General features: G+C 61.8%; 3 protein-coding genes across 4 annotated transcripts; 1 reads left to right on the top strand and 2 right to left on the bottom strand.

Annotated features, from left to right (window-relative positions):
• The first annotated feature begins 365 nt into the window (after positions 1 to 365).
• On the top strand, positions 366 to 3878 carry EDF1 (endothelial differentiation related factor 1). Its single transcript, XM_037401435.1, has 5 exons — positions 366 to 503; positions 652 to 703; positions 1775 to 1935; positions 2572 to 2665; positions 3305 to 3878. Exons 1-5 carry the CDS (start codon positions 426 to 428, stop codon positions 3364 to 3366), a joined length of 447 nt encoding a protein of 148 aa, XP_037257332.1. The 5' UTR covers positions 366 to 425; the 3' UTR covers positions 3367 to 3878.
• An 881-nt stretch (positions 3879 to 4759) lies between these two features.
• On the bottom strand, positions 4760 to 16239 carry MAMDC4 (MAM domain containing 4). 2 transcript variants are annotated; one of them, XM_037400974.1, is made up of 29 exons: positions 16039 to 16239; positions 15276 to 15389; positions 14872 to 15045; positions 14530 to 14655; positions 14119 to 14264; positions 13892 to 13976; positions 13496 to 13624; positions 13077 to 13223; positions 12785 to 12879; positions 12377 to 12535; positions 11678 to 11762; positions 11088 to 11237; positions 10819 to 10926; positions 10494 to 10625; positions 10078 to 10208; positions 9878 to 9983; positions 9447 to 9563; positions 9082 to 9216; positions 8838 to 8968; positions 8538 to 8754; positions 8012 to 8149; positions 7779 to 7900; positions 7573 to 7663; positions 7195 to 7341; positions 6786 to 6920; positions 6383 to 6510; positions 6183 to 6297; positions 5884 to 6059; positions 4760 to 5301 (listed from the first exon to the last, which is right to left on the bottom strand). In XM_037400974.1, the coding sequence occupies exons 1-29, from the start codon at positions 16076 to 16078 to the stop codon at positions 5254 to 5256; spliced, it is 3627 nt and encodes a 1208-aa protein (XP_037256871.1). In that variant the 5' UTR covers positions 16079 to 16239; the 3' UTR covers positions 4760 to 5253. The 2 variants fall into 2 exon arrangements, with proteins under 2 accessions (XP_037256871.1, XP_037256870.1); XM_037400973.1 differs by lacking the exon at positions 16039 to 16239 and having other exon boundaries at positions 15276 to 15686.
• A 3030-nt stretch (positions 16240 to 19269) lies between these two features.
• On the bottom strand, positions 19270 to 20628 carry PHPT1 (phosphohistidine phosphatase 1). The gene is made up of 3 exons (XM_037401356.1): positions 20443 to 20628; positions 20050 to 20174; positions 19270 to 19676 (listed from the first exon to the last, which is right to left on the bottom strand). The coding sequence occupies exons 1-3, from the start codon at positions 20615 to 20617 to the stop codon at positions 19584 to 19586; spliced, it is 393 nt and encodes a 130-aa protein (XP_037257253.1). The 5' UTR covers positions 20618 to 20628; the 3' UTR covers positions 19270 to 19583.
• Positions 20629 to 20833: the final 205 nt, after the last annotated feature.

The following is a 20833-nucleotide window of genomic DNA, read 5'->3' as shown; positions in this document are numbered from 1 at the left end:
CTATTGGCCAGCTATACTGACAGCGTCGTGGCATAAGCCAATCCCCTCTGGGCATCGAGTTATTGGCAGAGAGAGCAGCCTCTCAGAATGCACAAGCGGGCACCCGCCCGCCTCCAGCCTGGCGTGCACACCAGCCAATCCGACAGCGAGCAGTCTGACTGCTAGGTTTCCGTGCCTATTACGAGCGACTACGTCGCGCCCGGATTGCTGTTAGGCCGAATTCCCTTGAGGACCCAGAAGTCCCGCCCGCTGCGTCGCGTCTCTCCCCGCTAATGAGAGGCTGCCTTTCCTGAAGGGCGTGCGCGCTGTCCTATCAGCGTGAGCAACGGCGGTTGGCCCCGCCTCCCGGGGCGCGGTCGTTGGGCTGTGGCCCCGGAGCGGCGGGCGCGGCCGGGGCGGCGGCGGGCGGGGTCAGAGCCGGTGCCATGGCGGAGAGCGACTGGGACACGGTCACGGTGCTGCGCAAGAAGGGCCCGAGCGCGGCCCAGGCCAAGTCCAAGCAGGTCAGCGGGGGGCTGGCGGCGGAGCGGCCGGGGGCCGGGGCCTGGCGGGGCCGAGGCCCGGGCGAGCCTGCGGCCGAGGCCCGGCTGCTGTGGAGGGAGGGTTGCGGGGGGGGGGCGGCGCTCACCTAGGCACGTTTACTCTCCTCAGGCGATCCTAGCGGCCCAGCGGCGTGGAGAGGACGTGGAGACCTCCAAGAAGTGTGGGTATCCCGCGGCCTGGCTCCCCAGGCAGCCGGCGGGGGGGGGTGGCAGGTGGGCCCGGCCCGGTCCCCCCAAGCGCGGGGTGGGGGCGGGGCAGAAGGCAGCACCCCCAGCTAAGTCAAAGGTCGGCCGAACTGGGGCCACACAAACCCCAGCACCACTAGGCACCCTGGAGCGCTCCCCAGTAGCCAGCTCCGAGTTTCTGGTTGCCCAGAGGCTGCACTTTGGCTAGTGTCTGCAATGATCTCGGAGGAGCTTTCACGATGGCAAAACTTAAACTTCCAATTTTTGCAGCTAGTTTCTCCTGTTGATAACACAGGCTTAAGGAGTTCAACGTCTGCTTCTCTTCCTGTGGCATTGCTCTTTAAAATTCCTGGGTTTCTGCCCAGTGGAAATTCTCAGGTTCTCTCACCATAGGGATGAGATTGTGATGGTTGGAAATAGATGATCCTTGAATGAGATTTAGTCAGCTTTACCAAGAGACTGTCAGAAACTAACGTGAAAGAAAGGGGTCAAACTGTGACTTAAATGCTGTAACTGCGACAAAACAAATAACATGGCTTTTGAACCTTAGACTTCCAGCAAAACTAAGTATGGTTAGAGTTTACTTATAAAAAGAATCAGAAAACTGGTTGAAAGCCACTTATTCATGCTACCTTATACCTGAAGCAAACATGGTTCAAGTTCAAATATTAACCCTCACACACTGTAGCACAAATGTGTGTCTGGAATGATGCTGGAATATTGTATCCTCAAGCAACAGCAAGATGTTGCCTACTTGGAGTGAAGTTTGGATGTGAAGCAGAGAAAGGCAAGAACTCTGCATGGCTGTGTTTAGACCTCAGCATTAACCGGATTAAGATAACATGTTCTCTGACAGGCAGGATCTGGTTGAGGTCAGTGCTGATGTTGACATGTTGAAATCTTGAAAGCTCCCTGGGATCCTGGGCAGCTGAGTAATGAGAAAAAAACATTTTGGTACTTTTTGGCGCAGCTCTGAGCTTGTTTTGTTTGTCCTTGGGTTGTTTGGATTTTTTTTTTTGTTGTTTTGTTCTTGCTTTGAATGATAGGGGCAGCAGGCCAAAACAAACAACACTTTATTACAAAGAACACTGCCAAGCTCGACCGAGAAACAGAAGAGTTGCACCATGACAGAGTTCCCCTGGAGGTGGGCAAAGTGATCCAGCAGGGCCGACAGAGCAAGGGCATGACGCAGAAGGACTTGGCTACAGTGAGTACAGCCCGGGGCCTGCTGGCCTCTGCTCCTGCTTCGTGAGGCAGGTTTAGGCACCTCAGGGAAAAGGTGAAGGTTTTTCCTGTCTCCTCGTGGGCAGCTGCAGTGGGATGATATCATGAGCAAGAAGTTTGGTGAACATTGCTATCTCTGATGTCTGATCTCTAGGCAACATTGGTTATCTAGGAAATGTTACAGGGGCTTATCTATGCAGCCCTTGGACACCTGCTTGGAAACAGGGTATTGCTGTGGCTGGCAAGCTGGTAGGAGCCTTTTTTTCCTCCCTCTCCTCCCATCAACTCAGCACTGATGTGAGTTTTTTCTACCATCTGGGCCTGATGCAGTGTTCAGAAGCTCGCTGCTGTCTTAAGGAACAGCAGTACATACCATTACTGCTTCTCCTGGGAAGCTGAGGGAAGTAGAAGCCTGTCCAGGATGGGCATCGCCATCACTGTGACATTCAAAATACTGGAGAGAGGCGATAGTGGTGGTGGGAGTAGGCCTGGAAGTAGCACTGTCTTCTGATCCTGGCATGATTAGAGGCTGTTACTTATCTGTGTGAGTACTAGGGGGCTGGTGCTGAGTGTTTGCTGTCTATGCAGCTAGTATTTGAGATGCATCCTCTCTTTTTAGAAAATCAATGAAAAACCACAAGTTATTGCTGACTACGAATCAGGAAGAGCAATCCCCAATAACCAGGTTATGGGCAAGATCGAAAGAGCCATTGGTAAGTCAAGAAAGGAGCTTTTGAAAATAATGACAACATTTTTGTGCCTAGGAGGGATATTTTGGTTTAAATTACTTACATTTTCAGGGAAATGTAAGTCAGGGAGCAGTTGCTGGCTGTAGATTATTGTGAGTGCAGTGTCATTAAGCTGTGTTCTGATAACACTTACATCTGCTGACTGAAAACAAAACTCGGAACTCTTGTTCTCTTTCATTCTTCATCTTCATGCATGGGGCCGTGCGCTGGGGACCACCCCTGCATGCTTCCCTCCCACCCTGAATCAATGAGATACCGAGACCCATGAAGACCTGATTATACTTGGGGAAGTATCTTGCAGCCAGCAGCATTGATGTTCCTCTCCCAGGCCAGTTCAGATACCGTTTCCTAGGAAGATAGCTGTTGCACAAGCAAGAATTGGAGCAGCTTTGTCTGAAACAAGGCTGGTGCTCCTAGAAACTAAAGCAGGATCCTGCCTAACTCTGGTTCCCCTGCCCTCTTTTATTTTCTTTTCTTTTTTCCTTTTTTTTTTTTTTTAATGTTCTCTTCCTTATAGTAAAAATTTGAGGAAATAAAGTTATCGGGTGAATGATCGAATGCTGGTGGCAGCTGATGGTGGTCATCTCCTTTGTCTTATTCCAGGCCTTAAACTCCGTGGGAAGGATATTGGAAAACCGCTGGAAACTGGCCCCAAAGGGAAATGACAACAAAGCCTCGAAATCAGTTTGTTCAGACTGATCTCGTCTGGCTGGTTCTCCTTAACCACCAGAATCTCTCTTCGTATTGCCAAGCTGAACAAGAGGGTTTCAGACTTGCTTTGGGGGGGGGAAATCTGCCGAATCTGTACCTGCTGTAAAAAGGCAACCTTAAAGAAGCGATTTTCCTGATTTTGTTTTTCCTTCCTCCTTTCCAGAGATTGAGGAACTAAACCCAAAAAAATACTGCATCTGATTTGCCAGAAAACATGTGCATCTTGGTGTTTAGAAGCAGCTAATGTTAAGACACTTGGGGTGGTCTGAAATGTGGTCATTTAATTGAAACAACTTGGGGGATGGGTGGGATATATTATATATAAATAATTTGGGAGAGTTGGGGCTTGATCAGTGTCTGCATTTGAAATGATGACTCAGTCACTGCATCTCAATGACATTTTTGTTTGTTCCTTCCAGCCTGTTTTAAAGAGATCTATAATAAAGTTTGATACCCTTCAGTTGCACAGGGTAGTTGCTGCGTGTTTACCAGCTGGTAGTAAATTTTGGTTGGGCATGACTGGAGCTGCAGCACCCTCTTCCTTCTGGAAGCATAATTAATGGGACTAACCGGAATGTCTGGGGTAACGGCCGTGCTGTCACAGCCTTCCTGGCTGCTCTGCTCCTTTCCCTGTCAGTGAGCACTGCAGCTCTGGCTTGTAGCCCAGAGATGAAATCAATATTGTGGGTTTATCCTGTGTGGAGGTGAGTGGAGTCTGTTGAGTTTTAGAGAGCAAGGCAGATGCAGAGACACTCAGTTGGGCAATTGATAGGAAGCCTGAGCCCTCCTTATCTCTCTCCTCTGCCCTTACCCAGCTCCCACGAGCTCAGCCAGGCACTGCCAGGGCAGTGCTGTGGTGGAGTTTGATGTGACTGTGGCATAACTTAAGTGGGACAGAGCTGGAGGGAGAGCTGTCTGCAGCAGGGTGAGAGGAAAAACGGGTTTCAGTCACAAGCTGGGAAAGCAGGACACCCCGCTCCCCTCCGGACAAGCTTGTGGGGGTTGAGGACAGGAGGATCCCTGATGGACTGCTCACCTGCACGCAGGCTGAACCGGTCAGTCTGCTGTTGCACTTGGGTGGCATGTTTGGCCATGGGCTACTTAGGAGTTGCACAGTATTAAATTTTAAGTTTTGAAAGCTAGTGGGGAAAGGGAGGTGGCTTGGGTGCAGCTGTGGGCGCCCAGGCCCTGAGCCCACCCAGCCTGTGCCTAGGAACATATTTCTTTTTCCCAACAACAACTAAATGCAAATTGCAGCAGGGTCAGGGCTGCTCTCTGCTCTGGGGTGTGCGGCATGGTGCCCCCTGCTCTGTCTCCCACCCTCCCCAGCCCCCCTCCTCCAAAACCAGCAGAAGCACTGGGCTTCCTCCCCGCGGTGGCTCTGTGCACTGGGAGCTTTTGTGCTTAATCCTGAGTGTGGGAAGGGTGTGCTCGTACCCCACGCAGCACCCACTGACCTGCCCAGCCTGGAGGGAGGCCAGGACTCTGCACTTCACCCCCTTCCACAGCCAGGACCCTGCTCAGATGAGGATGGTCGCTGCAAGCAACTCCTGCTGACAGCGCCTGTCAAAGCACAGGCAGGTCACTATGGCTTGGTGCAGAAAGTTCATGTTACAAAAGACAAAAAAAAAAAGCTTTTCCCGAGTGCTTGGAGGTAGTGGAGGCAGCGGCACGTCCCTCTGTGGGGCCAGCACCCCGGGGGTGAGTGCCTGCAGCAGCTCCCCAGTGTTGGATGCTGTGAACCGGAGGCAGCTGCTAGAGTGTGAGGTCTTGCTGGAGGGGTGCCCTGCCTTGTGTGTGCCCTGCGGGCGTGAGTAGGCAATTAATGCTGCTGGCTGGTTTCAATCCTCATCCCCCTCTTTTGGCACTGAAGAGATAATGACCTTGTCCTGTAAAGAAAGGTGAATGAGAATCGGTTACAATAAGCATAGGCTGCGTCTAATTTGAAGAATGCAAGGACTTCTTCCAGGCTGCAGATGGGAGAACCCGTGTGCCAGCCCACTGTGACCCCAGTAGAGGAACCAAACCCCACAGCATGCTTAGGGGGCTCCACAGCCTCTTTTGGGGTCAGTCCTGGGGCTGGTGGATCTGCTGCGGACTATGTGGCACCAAACTTGTTGAAGGAAACTGTAACTTAAACTGCCTCTCCCATTTTTGAGTTAGGGGCTTGAAGAGGATGAGCAACGTTTGTGCGGCTCGCTCCCTGCAGGGCTCAGGGGAGGAGGATCGCAACCTCAGCTTTTTCTGGAGCAACTACCTGATGGCAGCAGCAGCGTTTCTAGGTCAGTCTTACAGCTGGGGATCACTCGTTTGCCAGCAACCAGATAAGAGGCAGAGCCCTTTGCACCTCCCTGATGTGTTGGCAGAGTGCAGGCTCAGAGGGAGCCTTCTGGGATTTGCTGAGCTTCTAGGAAAATGCTGTTTTGGCGCAGTTGGGGGCAAGCAGGACAGCCTTTCACCCCTGCCCTTACATCTCGAAAAGTGATGTTGTCAAAGCCCTGGGGAGTGTTGCTCTCTGCCAGTGTCCTGCTCGCCAGCCCTCGCTGCTTCAGCCAGTACCGGCCTCCAGCAGCCACCAGCGCCAGGATGATGATGGCCAGGAGAAGACCGAGTGCCACCTCTACCACAAGGCTGCTGGAGGATTTCTCTGTAGGGAGAAGGGATGCTGCTAGGCTTGACCAACCACTCAGGAGAGCTGGCTCCAGCCCAACCTTGGCACCAGCACCCTGAGCACCAGCTTGACCTTTCACAGCCAGAACGAGCCCTGCACCTTCCATTGGCACCTCCAGGATGGAATGACAGCCCTCCCTGGCGCTGTACACAATGTCATCCAGTGCCACTGTCCCCTCCATTGGCCACCTCCGTGCAGTGATCTCAAAGATGATCTGTGGGGGAAGATGGGATCTGGGGGGCTGATGCATGGTGAGGACACCCTGTGCACCCAGAGGGCACCCTGCACCCTGTGCTCACCTGGAACTCGCTGGGGCTCCGCACAGGCACCACAGCGCCCTGCCAGCCCCGGCTCTGATGCCCCACCATGCTCCACACCGTGCGCTGCCCTGCCACGCTGTGCAGCATCACCCGCAGCTCCCCGCAGGCTGCAGTGTGGGGGAACACAGGTGCCACAGCATCAATGACCACCTGGAGCCCCCCTGAGAGCCACCGTGCCCTCCCGGCTGCGCCATCCTCCGCTGGGATGGCAGCACCCAGCAGGAATGGCACATCCCCAGCGGCCAGCTGGAGCTGAACCAGTGTCTACGGTCCCATGGGTGGGGAGGGGGTTTGCAGCTCCTGGCTGAGCCCCCCCATACCTACTGGGGCTCATGACACACTCCCTGGGGACAGCACCTGCTCCCTGCCTGGCAGTGCTTACAGAGGTGCTCTGGGATGTCCATGTGGTACCAGAACCGCAGGCAGGAGTCGGCAGCAGCAGGCAGGTGCTGGCTTTCCAGCCAGGCACTGGTGCCCCCGGGGCCCAGCACACTGGTGTCGAAGTGCACGTAGTGACCTGGGCAGGGACAGAGCACAGGGTGTTCCCCCGTTCTGCAGCCCACCCTGCTCCCCAAAACACCCAGAGCAATGGCTGGAGGAATGCATCCCCCCAGCCACACTCCTCACGGCCTTTGGGACCGAGCTGTCCAGCTCGGGCAAGGAGGGGTAGGGGCTGCTGTGAAGCCAGGCCCCCCAGGACGTGCTGGGGGGGATATTCACAGGTGACCCCCAGGTCCTCTTGCTCACTCCAGCCATGTCAGGGTGACCTGGGATGGATGGGTGCCTCCTACCATTCCTTGTGCCCAGGGTGTGATCCTGCTCGGGGCCAGGGTACTTGGTGAGGGGGCCCCCGCTTTTCCAACCCCAGGCGAAGCTGTGCAGGCGGGGGTCCGAGGGGCTGGTCCAGCCACACATATCCCGCTCGAAGTCACAGGATGCTGGGAGTAAAGAGAGGGCTGTGACGCACCCAGCGCTGCAAGCACCCACTGCTCTGCGCTGGGAGACCCCGGCCCCCTTCCCCACCGCCCCCAGCTTTGGGCCAGGCCAGGCTCAGGACAGAGCCATGATGGATGGGACAGGCTGTCCCCATTCCCATAGCTGCGTGCCCCCATGGGGTGCTCCAGCCCACCCCGTCCAGCCCACTGTGCCCCCGCGACGTGGGCTCTCACCTGGCTCAGGGCAGGCTCCGTCCGACACATGCAGGTCATCCAGTGCAATGTACCCATGGTCACCCCCAGCTCCCACCACCTCAAATATCACCTGCCGGAGGGGTGGGCAGGGGGGTATGCTGAGGCTGGCAGCTGCCACATCCCCCTTGTCATCCCTAGCCTGTACCCCCCTGCTGCAAGGTCCCCAGCACCCTGCCCCATCTCACCTGCCAGTCCCCATCCGGCAGGACGGTGACATGGCTGCGGTGCCAGGCGTACCCCTCCCCGGCGCTCACGCTCATCACCTTCCTCCGCACCCCACTCTGCTCCACGGAGACCCCGAGGGAGCCTGTCCAGGGCACCCACCGTGGAGGGGGGGGGTCCAGAGCCATGCCATGCAGGACCCCCACCCATCTGGAGGTGCCCCCAGGGCCAGCCTCAGGGAGGTCCTGGTGCTCACCTGGGGTCCCGGCACTCAGCTGGTACCAGAAGGCCAGGCACTGGGCGGGCATGGAGGACTGGTAGGGCTGGGAGATGAGGGCAGCCATGTCCCCTGCAGGCAGGGAGCCCCTGTCCGTGCTCACCACCATGTAATGGCCTGGGAGAGAGAAGCCCCTGTGCCATGAGCTTCTGTGCCACGGTGCCCCAGGGTGGGCACCAGGGGACCACTGGGGCTGGGGATCCCACCCCTGTTGGGGATCCCTGGGTCTTGGAAACTCTGGGTCTAGGCAGCCCTGTAGAGCAGTGCCCTCTGCACGTCCTGGGCAGGGCAGGCAGGGAGGGCAGGCAGGGCAGGTAGGCAGGGCAGGCAGGGCAGGTAGGCAGGGCTGCTGTGGAGGCCAGAAGGGCACTCAGGGCAGGCAGGGAGGGCAGAGAGGGCACAGGGGAGGCAGGGAGGGCTGGTGTGGGGGCCAGAAGGGCACTCAGGGCAGGCAGGGCAGGCAGCAGGGCTCCCCCAGAGCCCCAGGAAGCCGTGGCCCCGGTACCTGTGGCAGTGCCAGTGCTGTGGTCAGCCGGGGGGCCGGCAGTGGTGCCGGTGCCATTGCTCTGCCGCAGCCAGGTGCGCTGCCCGATGGCCACCAGCCCGCAGGCATCCGCCTCAAAGGAGCAGGAGAGCTCAGCCCCACAGGGCCCCACTGTCAGCGCCAGGTCATCCAGCGCCATGTCCCCCAGGAACCCATCCCGCAGTGCCTCGAAGGCCACCTGCCACCGAGGCAGCGGTGTCAGCCGGCCCCATGCCCCATACCTGGGCGCATGGGGGGGACACGGGGACACCCGGTTCTCACCCGGTACCGCTGCTGGCCTGTGGCAGGCAGCGTCGCCCGTCCTCGGTGCCAGATGCTGCCGTGGGTCCCCCGCTGAGTCCATAGCACCATCTCCTCTGCTCCCTCCAGCCGCAGTTTCAGGTTCAGGGTGCCTGGGCAAGGGAAGCATCAGGCAGCCATCCTGCACGCCTCGGGGACCCTGCTGTCCCCAGGGGAGGAGAGCCTGGCTGAGGCATCCCCTGGAGGATACCACAGGGCTACATACCAATCTGCGGGCCGGCCAGGCGGTACCAGAAGGAGAGGCAGCGTGGGGTGGTGGCGGGCTCCTGGGGGTAGGTGACAAGCTGTGCCCGCTGCCCGCGGCTCCCTGGCGCAGAGGGGTCCGCAGCCAAGAAGTAGCCTGCGTGTCAGGGACAGCCAGGGTGGAGGAGACATGGACAGGGGTGCTCTGAGCTGCACCTGCCTCCCCTGCACCCTGGTCCTGGATCTGGGTGTCCCCCGGCTGCCCCGGCCAAGCTCGACCCATGGGCATGGGGCTGCCTGGAGTGCGTGTGGCACGTCCCAGCCCTGGGGACAGGAGGCTGTGGGGTGCCCTGGGCTGTCTCCCCAGGAGATGAGCCAGCTCCTTACCTGAGCCAGTGGTGTGGTCGGAGCCCTGCCCCTGCCCCGTGCTGCGGACCCATCCGAAGTCACTGGACCGATCCTGGTACCAGCCACACATGCCCCTCTCAAAGTTGCAGGACAGCTCTGGCCGGAGAGAGGTGATGGTGGCGAGGGAGTGGGGACAAGGCACCCCAAAAGCAAATAGGTCCCCCAAACTCCCCTTTCCCTCTGGTTCCACACCGCACTCCCCAAGTTCACCCCATGCGGGGTCCCAGGGCAGGATGCATGCTTGGCCCCAGCCCCAGAGCTTCTGCACCACAGTCCTGTCCCTGGGCTGGGGACAGGGTGACAGCCATCAGACAGCTCCCATGGGAGCATCATCCATTTCTGCTGATGAGGGGGCCAATATCCCCTCCTGCCTGCAGCCACCCTCCCTGCCCTCATGCCCCTAGCCGTACCCATGGCTCCCGGTGGCACCACACTGGGGTGGCACTGCAAGAACGTCACGTTGTCGATGGCAGCACTCTCAGAGTCCTGCAGATTCACCAGCGCCAGCAGCTCGACCTGGGGGCAGCATGGCGGTGGCGGTGAGCCCAGGCAGCGCTGGCACTGCCCTGCCAGCAGCCAGCCGAGCTGGTCCCCATGCCCCTGGCTGCACCTGGAAGGGTCGGGTCCTCTCTCCCAGTGGGACACGGACACGTCCCTTGGCTGTGCCATCGTGCCCCTGCATGTGCCAGGCCAGGTGGGTAGTACCAGTGGTGTGATCCATGACACTGACGGCAAGGAAGCCTGGGACGAGAGGTGGTGCAGAGTCCGTGGGCACTGGCACCCCCGGGCCACCCCCTGGGAGCTGCCCCAGGGCCCAGAACCCACCCACAGTCACAGAGGACAGGGATGGGGACACTCTGGCTCCAGGATGGTGTGAGGGGGCAGAGTGAGGCTGGGGGGCAGCAAAGGCAGGTGTGGGGGGCTCTGCCCCATGCCATGGTGGAGTAGGGAGCGGGCAGGGCACCCCGGGGTGAGCAGAGGGGACACGGAGCAGGCAGGGCACCCCAGGATGAGCAGGGGGCTTACCTTGGGGGCTGCTGCGCATGCGGTAGCTCATCTCCATGGCACAGGCGGGGCTGGAAGGACCCAGCACAGGCGTGCGTGCCTTCGCAGCAGCCACCATTTGTCCTTCTCCTGCCTGGACGGCCAGGAAAGCTCCTGGGCACAGAAACACTGAGAGGTCGGGGCAGGGGTCCTGCATCCCTGGCAGCACCCCCAGCCCAACACCCTGCCCAGGCATCGCCCCCACCCATCCACCCAGTCCAGGTGTGAGCAGGGGGACCCTGCACCCTGGATGTTCCGCGGTGCTGGGGACCAGAAAGCACCATCTTGGCGGTAGGAGCAGCCTCACCTGTGAGGCTGTTGTCGGTGGGCTCGGTGCCACGCTGCAAGCCCCAGCGCAGCTGCCCCACGCTGACGTCGTGCCAGCCCCCGGCCCCCATCTCGAAGGTGGTTGCTCCTGCAAAAGCCCAGGCTCAGCCCCACCAGGACACCAGGCTTCCCAGGGGCTGTGCGGGCACCCGTGTCCCCCAGCTGTGCCAGCCAAGGGGTGCCCGGGTCCCCTCTGCTGCCTGTGCCACTCCACCCCCAGGAAGCCTGTAGCCCATCCGTGGCTCTCACCACAGCGCTTCTCATCAGAGCCGTCGGCGCACGTCTCAGCGAAGTCACAGACCAGCTCTGCGCTGATGCAGTCCCCGCTGTCGCAGGCCACCTCCCCAGCTGTGCAGGGGCCAGCACCTGCCCGACTCGGCAGCGTGGTTGAAAGCTTCTCTGATGACAAAACAGCCCGAGATGGACAGCAACGGTGAGAGGGCCTGGCATCATCATCATCATCACCCCTTCAAGCTGTGGTCCCCTGTCCCTGAGCATCTCCCTGGCTCGCCATTTCCTCCAGCTCCTGCCCTGCCTGCTGCCACCAAACAAAGGGGACCAAAAGTGTCAGTGAGAGCTGCATGTGTGACATGGCTCGGGCAGGAGGTTTTAGCACAAGGGCTGGACTGTCACAGCTGCAGGACGAGGATAGCCAGCAACCCAGTCTGTGAGCCCCAGGTGAGCGCTTGCCATGCTGTGCCCAGGATGGTCACCATGATGAGCAGATGGACAGGCAGACCCTGCGGTGTGTCCTTTGGGGATGGTGTCATGGGCATAAGACACCTGGGGACCACTGCCTGCACCCAAGCAGGGATGGGGACAGCCATCCTCTGGCTCACCCTGTGCCCGCACGCAGCCCGGAGACAAGATCAAGTCATCGATGGCCACGGTCCCTGCACTGCCGGCCGCCCCCTCGATCAGCACCTGCAAGGAAGCACCATGCCAGCCACGTCAGCATGGGGTCTTGCACAGTATGGAGGGGCTGGGCAATGGTGCTGGGCACAGGGGAATTCAGCTCCTGTGATCGGCTGACGCGTGCTTCCCCCAGGAAGGGACTTGCTGGGAGCAGGGGCGATGCTGCAGCTGGAAGGTGATGCCAGGGTGGGTTGGCACGGCCATGGGGGGCTTGGGGTGATGGTGCTGCCCCTGCACACAGTCACAGCCTGCGGCTGCCCAGGGGTGGTGTTGGGGTGCCATCAGGGTGCCCTCCAGGGCCAGCTGGGAGGGGACTGGGTTGTGTTGTTGGCCATGGGAGACAGCGGACGGGACGGTGCAAAGGCATGGGGTGACATGGGATGGATGAAGACACCCCAGTGCCACTCCCTTCCAAGTGGGGTGGTCCCAGAGTCGTGGGGGCTGGTAGGGGGATTTAGGGGTGTGGGCACAGGGACATGAGGGCGGTACACGCCAGCACCAGAGGCTCAACTCTGGTGTCTGGTTCCCAGTTCAACCCCAGTCCTATGGGTGCATACGGGGGGTGGCCCTGTGCCCCTCACCCCACAGGCAGCCCCGCTTGTCCCAGCATGGCGCCAGCCCACCTTGAAGATCCCTGTCACGTTGAAGTCCACTCTCTCCCGGACCCAGCAGCTGCCCAGGTCCCCCATCCTCTCCCTCACCAAGTGCTTGGTGGAGCCGGTCACGTAGGAGATGTTGAGGCTGCTGGTGGCTGAGCCGTGCAGGTGGTAGTATAGCACAAGCTGAGGATGAGAAAGGGGCTGAGCAAGCCCTGAAGCCCCAGGGCGGGGCATGCAGCCCCCAACACCCCATGGCATGGCTGCCACCCCATGGGGTGCTCACAAAGGTGGGGCTGGAGGAGCTCAGAGCTCCCAATGGGCACCAGAGGTACCACCAAACCACCTCCCCAAACCTGCTGCCCATCCCCAGCAAAGGGCCAACCACAGCCCCATCCCCTGCCACCGCGGCATGGGGTCCCAGCCGTGACTCACCGAGCAGGAGTTGGTGGCCTGGAAAGCGGGGCTGCTGAGCCGTGCCGTGCCGCTGGCCCCCGCGGCTGAGGTGCTGCGCACGTGGAGAAAAAAACCTGCAGGAGACACCGGGAAGGGGCTGAGTGGTGCTGGGCTGGGCATGTGGGTGCAAGACTGTTTTCCCAGTACAGCCTTAAGCTGAGCCCAGGCACGTATTACCCCAGGGGCTGGAAGGCACATCTGCCCCGGGGCCAGTGATGCCCCAGGGACCTGCGAGGGGGCTCCCCTGGGGTGCTGGTGCCCAGCCACGTACCTGCCCTGCTGTTATTACTGTGGTCCCGGGTGGGGATGCCGTACGCGGTCCCCAGGTTCAGGCTTGTGTTCCTCTCCCATGCTGGCTGCCCGACCTCAGCCTCCCAGCTGCAGAGATTTTGCTCAAAGGAGCAGAAAGTGAAGGACTCTGTGGGAGGGAGGGCAGAGTGACCCAGGAACTGGGGGTGCTGGCCCACCTCCCGACAGAGAGGTCCCTGCAATGGGCTGGGCTGATGCCACCCCTCTGCAAACCCCTAGGGGTGAATCTGCCCCTCTGGCTGCACAGCTGTGGGGCAGAGCTGGGGTGACCCCTGCCAGCCCCACAGCCTGGCTGTGCTCCACCAGGGCAGACCCTCAGCTTGTTTGTGCAGCCAGGGGGCTGGTGGGCAGGACCCCCTCCCTGGGGCCAGGGGTGCTCACTGCACAGTGTCGCATTCTCGTCTGAGCCGTCCCCGCAGTCGTCGGTGCCATCACAGAAGCGGTGCTGGGCCAGGCAGGACCCCCGGTCACAGCGGCTCTCCTCCGGCCTGCAGACCTGCTGCCGAGGCTCTGGGGTAGTGGGACATCCCATCAGCAAATGGCTGGCCCCACAAGGACCCGAGCACATGCTGCCTGCCCTGCCCTCCCCCCCCCCATCCCTCCATGGGGTTGCTCAAGGGGACAGGCTTTCACTGTCTGCCCCATGCCCTGGCCAGGGCAAGGTGCCCCAGACACAGCTGGTGGCAGAAGAGCTTTCCTGGGGTGCAAAGCCCAAACTGATTCCCCCCTCCCCGAGGACCCCAGCTCATATCTCATCCCAGTGGGTGTGGGACTCACCCTGCAAGCCACAGTTCCTGAAGACGATGTCGTCAAGCACCAGCTCTGCCTCGCGTGAGGGTGGTTGTGTCAGGGAGAAGAAAAGCTGCCGATGAGAGGATGGGGATGGCATGAGCTGAGCATCTGCCTGACCTTCCTGGGCATCCTTGGCTCCCAGCACATCACCTGGCTCCTCTGGCCCTGGCTCACAGGGACAGCGCCCAGGTACCAACACTTCCCTGTCTCACCTGGAACTGCTGTACAATCCGGCCCGGGTAGGCGACCAGCTGGTGCCAGCCCTCGCCTCCGCGCTCAGGGCTCTGCCACAGCCCCACCACCTCGTCCCCATATGCCATGGTCAGACGCAGCACTGGCCACTCTGTCTGGCTGAGCCCTGCAGGGAGCCCCAAAACGTGGCCCTTGGCACTGGGCATCCCGAGGTACCCACAGGGGTGAACCGAGCCTTGCCAGCTCTGGGGACCAGGGCCGGGACCCCTGGGTCCTACCAGCTCTGCTTGTGGAGCATGGAAAACCAAGCAGGATGGCAAGGACCCATCTCGTGGTGCCAGTGGCCCTGTCCCTCCTCCATTGCCCCCCATCGTCGCTTGCTCATGCCTGGCACCTCAAGACCCACCCATTCCCACCATGGGTGCCCTCACCGCTTCCTGAGAGGTGGTACCAGGCCCTGATCTCACACGTGGCAGCTGCTTCCCGCATCACTGGTGACCTGAGCCAGGCCGTGGCTGTAGTCTTTGCCGTGGGGGACACAGTCAGCATGAACCACCCTGGGGAGGGCAGAGGGCAGAGCAGGGGCTGCAGCCCCATGGAATGGCACTGGAGCCGTGGCCGGCACGGCTCCTGCCCCACCATGGGTCTGCTCCATCCCCTGTGCCCTACAAGGATGGGTGCCCTGGCAACCCAGTTTCAGGGCACCCATGGGCCAGAAGTGTGATGCTGTGGGCGCCTAGAGCCTGCTCACCAGCCGAGCACCTTCTGCTTACCCAAGTCAGTGCCCAGGGTATGGTCTGAGTGGGGTCCCCTGCCCCACAGGGCCAGGCTGGCCCGGCCCCGCGCCCATCTGTAAGTCGAGGTGCTCACGTCCTGCCAGCCACAGTTGCCTTCCTCGAAATCACAGGTGAAGGGGGTGCCCAGCACTGCTGAGCCCCGCAGGTACCCTGAGGGCAGGTGGAGGGGGCATCAGGGCAGGGTTGAGTCCCCCCTGGAGACCTGCACCTGCCTCAGGGACCCCCGCTCCCACACTGGGGATCTGCACCCACCCTGGACACCAGCAGCCACCCCAGGGACCTTCACCCACAGTGCCCCCAGCTCCATCGCCTGCTCTCACCCCAGGAGCAGGAGCAGGGTCAGGGAGTGGGGCTGGGGGCTGAGGCGGCCGGGCACCCACCACACTGATTCTCGTCGGAGCAGTTGCTGCAGTTGCAGACGAAGTCACAGAGCTGCCTGGCCGAGCTGCTGCAGCTGCTGGTGACCACAGACCCTCTGGGGAGGATGGTCCTGGCTACCAGAGAGACAATGGGGCTGAAAACCCCGCAAGGATCCAGGCATGGTGTGTGCCCAGAGCAGGTGACAGAGGACACGTGACCTGCAGGTGACATTTGTCGGGGCTCCCCAGTTTGGGAGCCTGCTGGGGGAGTGCTGAACTCTTAGTGGCATCCTTCCTTGGACAGGACCCTGTGGCACCGTGCCAGCCCCCCACACCTCCCACTTGCCATCTCCCCACTCCCACACACCCCTGGGGTGCCAGAGCCCGCTGGGGCTGGGGCACTGACCCTCCAGCCTGGGATCTGACACCCCTGCTCCAAGCCTCAGCCCCCCCCATTTTGGGAGAAACAGGAAAATCCGTGCGTTTTCCTTCCCACGCCGAGCAAAGCCGTTGGCAATATCCACCCCACTGCTGCCTGCTCCGGCGCTCGCCTGGCCTGGGGAACCCTGTGCTGACCTTCACCAGCGGAGCGCAGGGCAGGTTTTGTTGGGCTCTATCTGCTCCAGCCCCCCCAAAGCAGCGCAGCACAGCCCCCCCCCCCGGAGCTGGGGGAAGCAGCGATCCCCACGGGAGCCCACACCAGGGAGGGATGGAGCAGAGCAGCCGGCCCCACGGCCCCTTCCCTGCCCACCGCATGACGGACCCCCGCCTTGGCAGAGCTCACCCAGCAGCAGCAGGAGGGCGAGCACTGCCTGTCCCGCCATCTCAGCTTCAGGGCCACGGCGGCAGTAAAATCGGAGGCACGGGGCCGGCGTGGGAGGCCACACCGTCAGCGCGGAGCTGGAATCTGCTCCCCAGGAGCTGCTCCGTGCTGGACTTAGCCCCGCCGTTATCTGCTCCCCAGCGTCGGCAGCGGGCTTTATGGCCAGGCAGTTCGCCAGGCTGGGACGTTACCCAGTCACCCACCATCCCCCCTTCCCAGCACTGCTGCCAGTATCGCAGGTGGCCAGCTGGCAGCTGCGTGTCCCCGGGAGACCTTTGGCTCTTTTTCCCCCACTGAACCCCTGTTCTTCAGCCTCCCTTTTCCAGGCAGGACAAGCTGCTGGGTGCTGCTTTGACCGGGACGGGGCCAGATGGCACAGTCTGGTGGCACACACCGGCTCTGCAAGTGAAAAGTCTTCTTGCCGAGCTGGCAATGCTGCCAGCCGTCTGGGCTGCACCATGGCTAAGCACAGGACGAAACAGCCCCCAAGCATAAGGAGCAAGTCACAGGCTGGCAGCAGGGTGCACCCTGGCCAGGGAGGGCAGTGGGAACGGGGTGCAAAGACCGACCCCAAGGCAGGAAAGGTGTAAATGGCTCGTGGTGCACCCATGGTGAGGCGCAGCAGGCAGGGACTAAGGAGGTTTATCCATAAAAATGCTGGGGCTTTGAATTCAGAACAAAACTTTGTCTGGAGACTTGGGACCGGCTGAGAGAGGAGGCAGGGACAGGCAGGAGGAGTGTCCCAACCCATCGCAGCACCCAGCTGAACTGGCCTTGCACAGCCCAGCCTCAGGGACCGATGGCAGGCAGGAGCAGGGTCTCAGCCTGCCCACCCTGGCAGCCCCGAGTGCCCAGGTCAGCGCAGAGCCTGGCAGGCTGCCAGCAGCCTCCCTCCAGCCCTTCCCCTCTTCCCAGCCAGCAGCCTCCAGCCCTGGGGACCCAGAGGTGCCACCAGCAGGAGCCTTCCCTCACCCCCACTTGCATTGCCCTGTCCTCCAGGAGCATCGGGGCCACCCACCTTATGACTGCCACAGGGTGAAGGGGCACAGCTCCGACTCCCTCCTGGGGCAGAACAACCCGGAGGAGGCCCAGGAAGGGTTGTCCAGCCTAGAAGGAGCCATCACTCGGCAGCCAGATCCCTGCACAGCACCACAGGAATTGCCTGGTGATGGCAACCGCTGCCCTGCCTCAGTTTCCCCACCTGGGCAGGGGGTGCTGCTGCCAGGGCTTGTGTGGGGCTGGCATTGCCCTGTTGTCTTCGCTGCCAGCCGGCAGGACCTGTGCCTGGAGACGGGCCCCTGCTGCTGAAGGGTGAGCCTGGAGGTTTCTCCCCTCCTCGCTGATGGCCTTGGACCACAGACTGCAGCACGATTGCATCAGGCGCAGTAAAACACAGGGTTCAGCTCCTTCCCCCAGCATAAGCCAGGACAGGTGGAACCCAGCAACCCTGTGCCCTCCCAGGCTGGGCGCCCTGGGGCCAGCAGCACCCCCAGGCAGGAGCCCTGCCCTTCCCCTGCTGCCTGGACACCTGGCAGGCACCAAGCTGACCCAGAGCCATGGTCTCCAGCAAAGCAGCCTCCAGGCTCCTGCATGCCGTAGGCAGAGCATCTCCAGGTCTGATCCCTCCCCTCTGCACTGGGGAGACACAGGGGGATGCTGACCCCCCCTGCTAGAGACGTGGGCACGCTGGAGATCTAGCTAGCAGCTGTGATGATTGCGAAGAGACTGGTCTTCCCATGAGAGAGGTTGAGAGAGCCGGGGTGGCTCAGTCTGGAGAAGAGAAGGTGCAGGGGGATGTCCCCCATGTGTATAAAGACCTGACAGGTGGGAGCGGAGAGGAGCCAAGCATCTTCTGAGCAGCAAGTGCCCCGAACGGGCAAGAGAAAACAATGAAGCAAGAACAAAAAATGCTCCTTAATCTTAAGAAAAACCTTTTTCCTGTGAGGATCATCAAAATCAGAGGTTACCCAGGCTGCAGTGGGGTCCACATCTGCGCAGATGCTCAAACACTACCTGGCCACAGCCCTGAGCAACCTGCTGTGGCCAGGGGATGGACTGGACACATCCAGAGGTGCCTCCACAGTTGGTGATTCAGTGACTTGAAGGGAAGCTGTGCTCCTCCCTGTGACCAACACCAAGGCACCCAGACCCCACCGAACGGCCCCCAGCACTCAGTGCACACACGGCTGTTGGGTGACACTCACCTTGCAGGTCTCGGCACAGCAGTTATTTTTCTAGAGTGGGCCCAGTGCAACATTGTGCATGTCCTGGGCACCTGGGTTTAGCCCCTTTTCTTCCCCCTCCGCCACCTCACAAGGCTGGTGGGCGCCATCCTCCGCAAGAGACACAGCTCTAGCCCCAAGCTATCAGCTGGGCAGCGGGTCCTGCACCCCCAGCCTAGCGCATGGAGCTCATCCTCACCCAGCACGATCTACCTCTTGAGTTTAGGGCTGGACATCAGGCACAGGGGCTGAGCTTCAGCAGGTCACGCTAACCCTGCATGGCTCCGGGCACAGAGGAACAGTCTCCTGTCTAGGTAGCCCACATCCCCGACGGCAAGAGGGGAAGGCAGGAAGGTAGCAGCAGGCAAAGCATCCAGACAGGAGCTGGGAGCACACAGAATTGTAGCACTGTTCTATGAGGTGAGAACAGTGTGGTTCCTCCAGCCCCAGCCCTGTATGGCACAGCAACTGAGCGGTCCACCCCGCCAACCTGACCTGCACATCTCCCTCGAGCTCTCCTGCCACCGAAGGCCCCAGCACCTTTCCCCAGTCTCACTGGGAGTGCAAGCAGGGTCCCCCCGGGAAATGCTGAGGGAGCAGGAGCGAGACTTGGCTGTTCGGAGGGCTGAAGTCAAGGAGGATGCTTGACCTCAAGGCATAACCACGTGCCAGGCTGGGAACAGGCATGTTCTTCCAAACCACACGCCCAGGCAGCTCAGCTCCCTCGCAGCAGGAGAAGAGGGTGGTCCTTCCCCTGGGACCACCCTGCCCTTCCTTCTGCCAGGCATGCAACCCATCGCTTTCTCTTCAGCCCTTCCCCACACTAATCCTGACACACCTTCTGCTGTCCCCACCCCAGACCCTGCCAGCTCCAGGCTCAGCATCCCCCCGCCCCCCAAGAGGCTGGAACCCCAAGGGGGTCACTCCCACTGACCTGGGGGAAGGAGCAGACCAAGCCATGACATGAACGTGTGACCACGCGAGCAGCTGCGCTCCCTAACGTGTTTAATTCTCACATACACGTGTGGGACAAACCCCCTCATCACCAGGGAGGCTGGGGCAGAGCACCCACCGGCTTCACCAAGGCTTTGCTGCGCTGGGGAAGCGGGGGGCACCCACGGTGTGGGGGAAGTCCGGTGATGGTGGAGAACGGGCGAGTTCAATACAAATTAAAACCAGGAGAGCCCTGAGCGCGGCTAAGCGCAGCGAGCCTGCTGCCACCACCCCGACGCCGGGTCTGGCCACACCAGCTCCAGGCTGGTGCCGCTGCCCGGCCAGAGCAGGTCAGTAGCCTTCATCTGCCCAGGTGACCTCATAGTCCGGATACTTGGCTTTCAGCTTCTCCGTAGTCACCGAGTGGTCCGCTCGCCCAAAGCCCTGGTGGAGGAGAGGGTCTTGAAGTTGAGCTGGCGCAGTTACCACCCCTGGCAGAGCTCGGCAGACCCCCGGCAGCGCAGCCTGTGCCTGTGCCAGCCCCATCGGCTCCGATCCCTGGGTGGCAGCAGCTCGTGGGCAGCTCAGCCGGGTCCCGCCACTGCACAGCGCCCAGGCAGGGGGACAGTGCCACCCTGGAACGGGAAACGTGGCACCAGTATCACGATACCCTCCCGGGGGGATGTGGGCACTGCCGGCTCCCTGCTCCCGAGGGGATGCGGTGCCCCGGGGGCTGGCACAGTCACCTGGGCTGCCGTCGGGAAGGACGAGCTGCGTCCCCGGGTGGGTGTCCCCCGCCCTGCCGCACCCCGCTTACCACCGAGTACCCGTAGACGTGGATCTTCCTCTCCTGGGGGCGGTGGGAGAGGCGGCCGCCCCCCAGGCACTCGCAGCCCAGGCCCTGCTGCTTCAGCTCCTCCGCCGTCCGCTCGTAGAGGTCGGCTGCGGGGGAGGGAGCCGTGGGGCGATGCACGCGTGGGGCGGGGGTCGAACGGCGGGGGGAGGGGGAGGTGGGGCGCAGGAACCCACCGGCTGATCCACCGCCCACGGGGGTCCCCGGGGCAGCCCCGCCCAGTCCCCCCGGACCCGCGGGATGGAGCCCCACCAGGGATCCCGCCCGCCCGCCCCACCGGGGATGCCGACCCCCCCGGTGTCCCGGCCCGCGCATCCCCTCACCCGAGCGCGGCCACCGGTGCCCCGCGCCCCTCACCGTGGTACTCGGCCCAGCCGTGGCCGCGCACGACATCCTTCCCGGGCCCGCCGGCCGCGCGCACGCGCAGCAGCACGTACTTGAAGACGCCGTCGCCGTCGATCTCCACGTCCGCCACCCCCTCGAGCCCCGCCGCCGCCGCCGCCGCCGCCGCCGCCGCCGCCGCCGCCATCATCGCCCCGCCCCGCCGCCTCACTCCGCCCCTTCCGCCCCGCCGGCCAACCAGCGCCAGGCCCCGCCCTGCGCCCCGCCCACAGCCCTCAGGCCCCGCCCCCCGGCGGTGGCGGGGAGCCGTGCGCGGGGGGAGCGCGCTGCGGCAGCACCAGGGCGTGCTTGGGGGGGGGCGTCCCGGGGCACCGGCCCCCGCCGCAGGGAAGGGGGAGTGGGCTGC

Source organism: Falco rusticolus, chromosome 9 (assembly GCF_015220075.1).
Source record: "Falco rusticolus isolate bFalRus1 chromosome 9, bFalRus1.pri, whole genome shotgun sequence".
Taxonomy (NCBI): Eukaryota; Metazoa; Chordata; class Aves; order Falconiformes; family Falconidae; genus Falco; species Falco rusticolus.
Note: the sequence above shows the minus strand (reverse complement) of the source record. Positions and strands in the feature narration are given on the sequence as shown.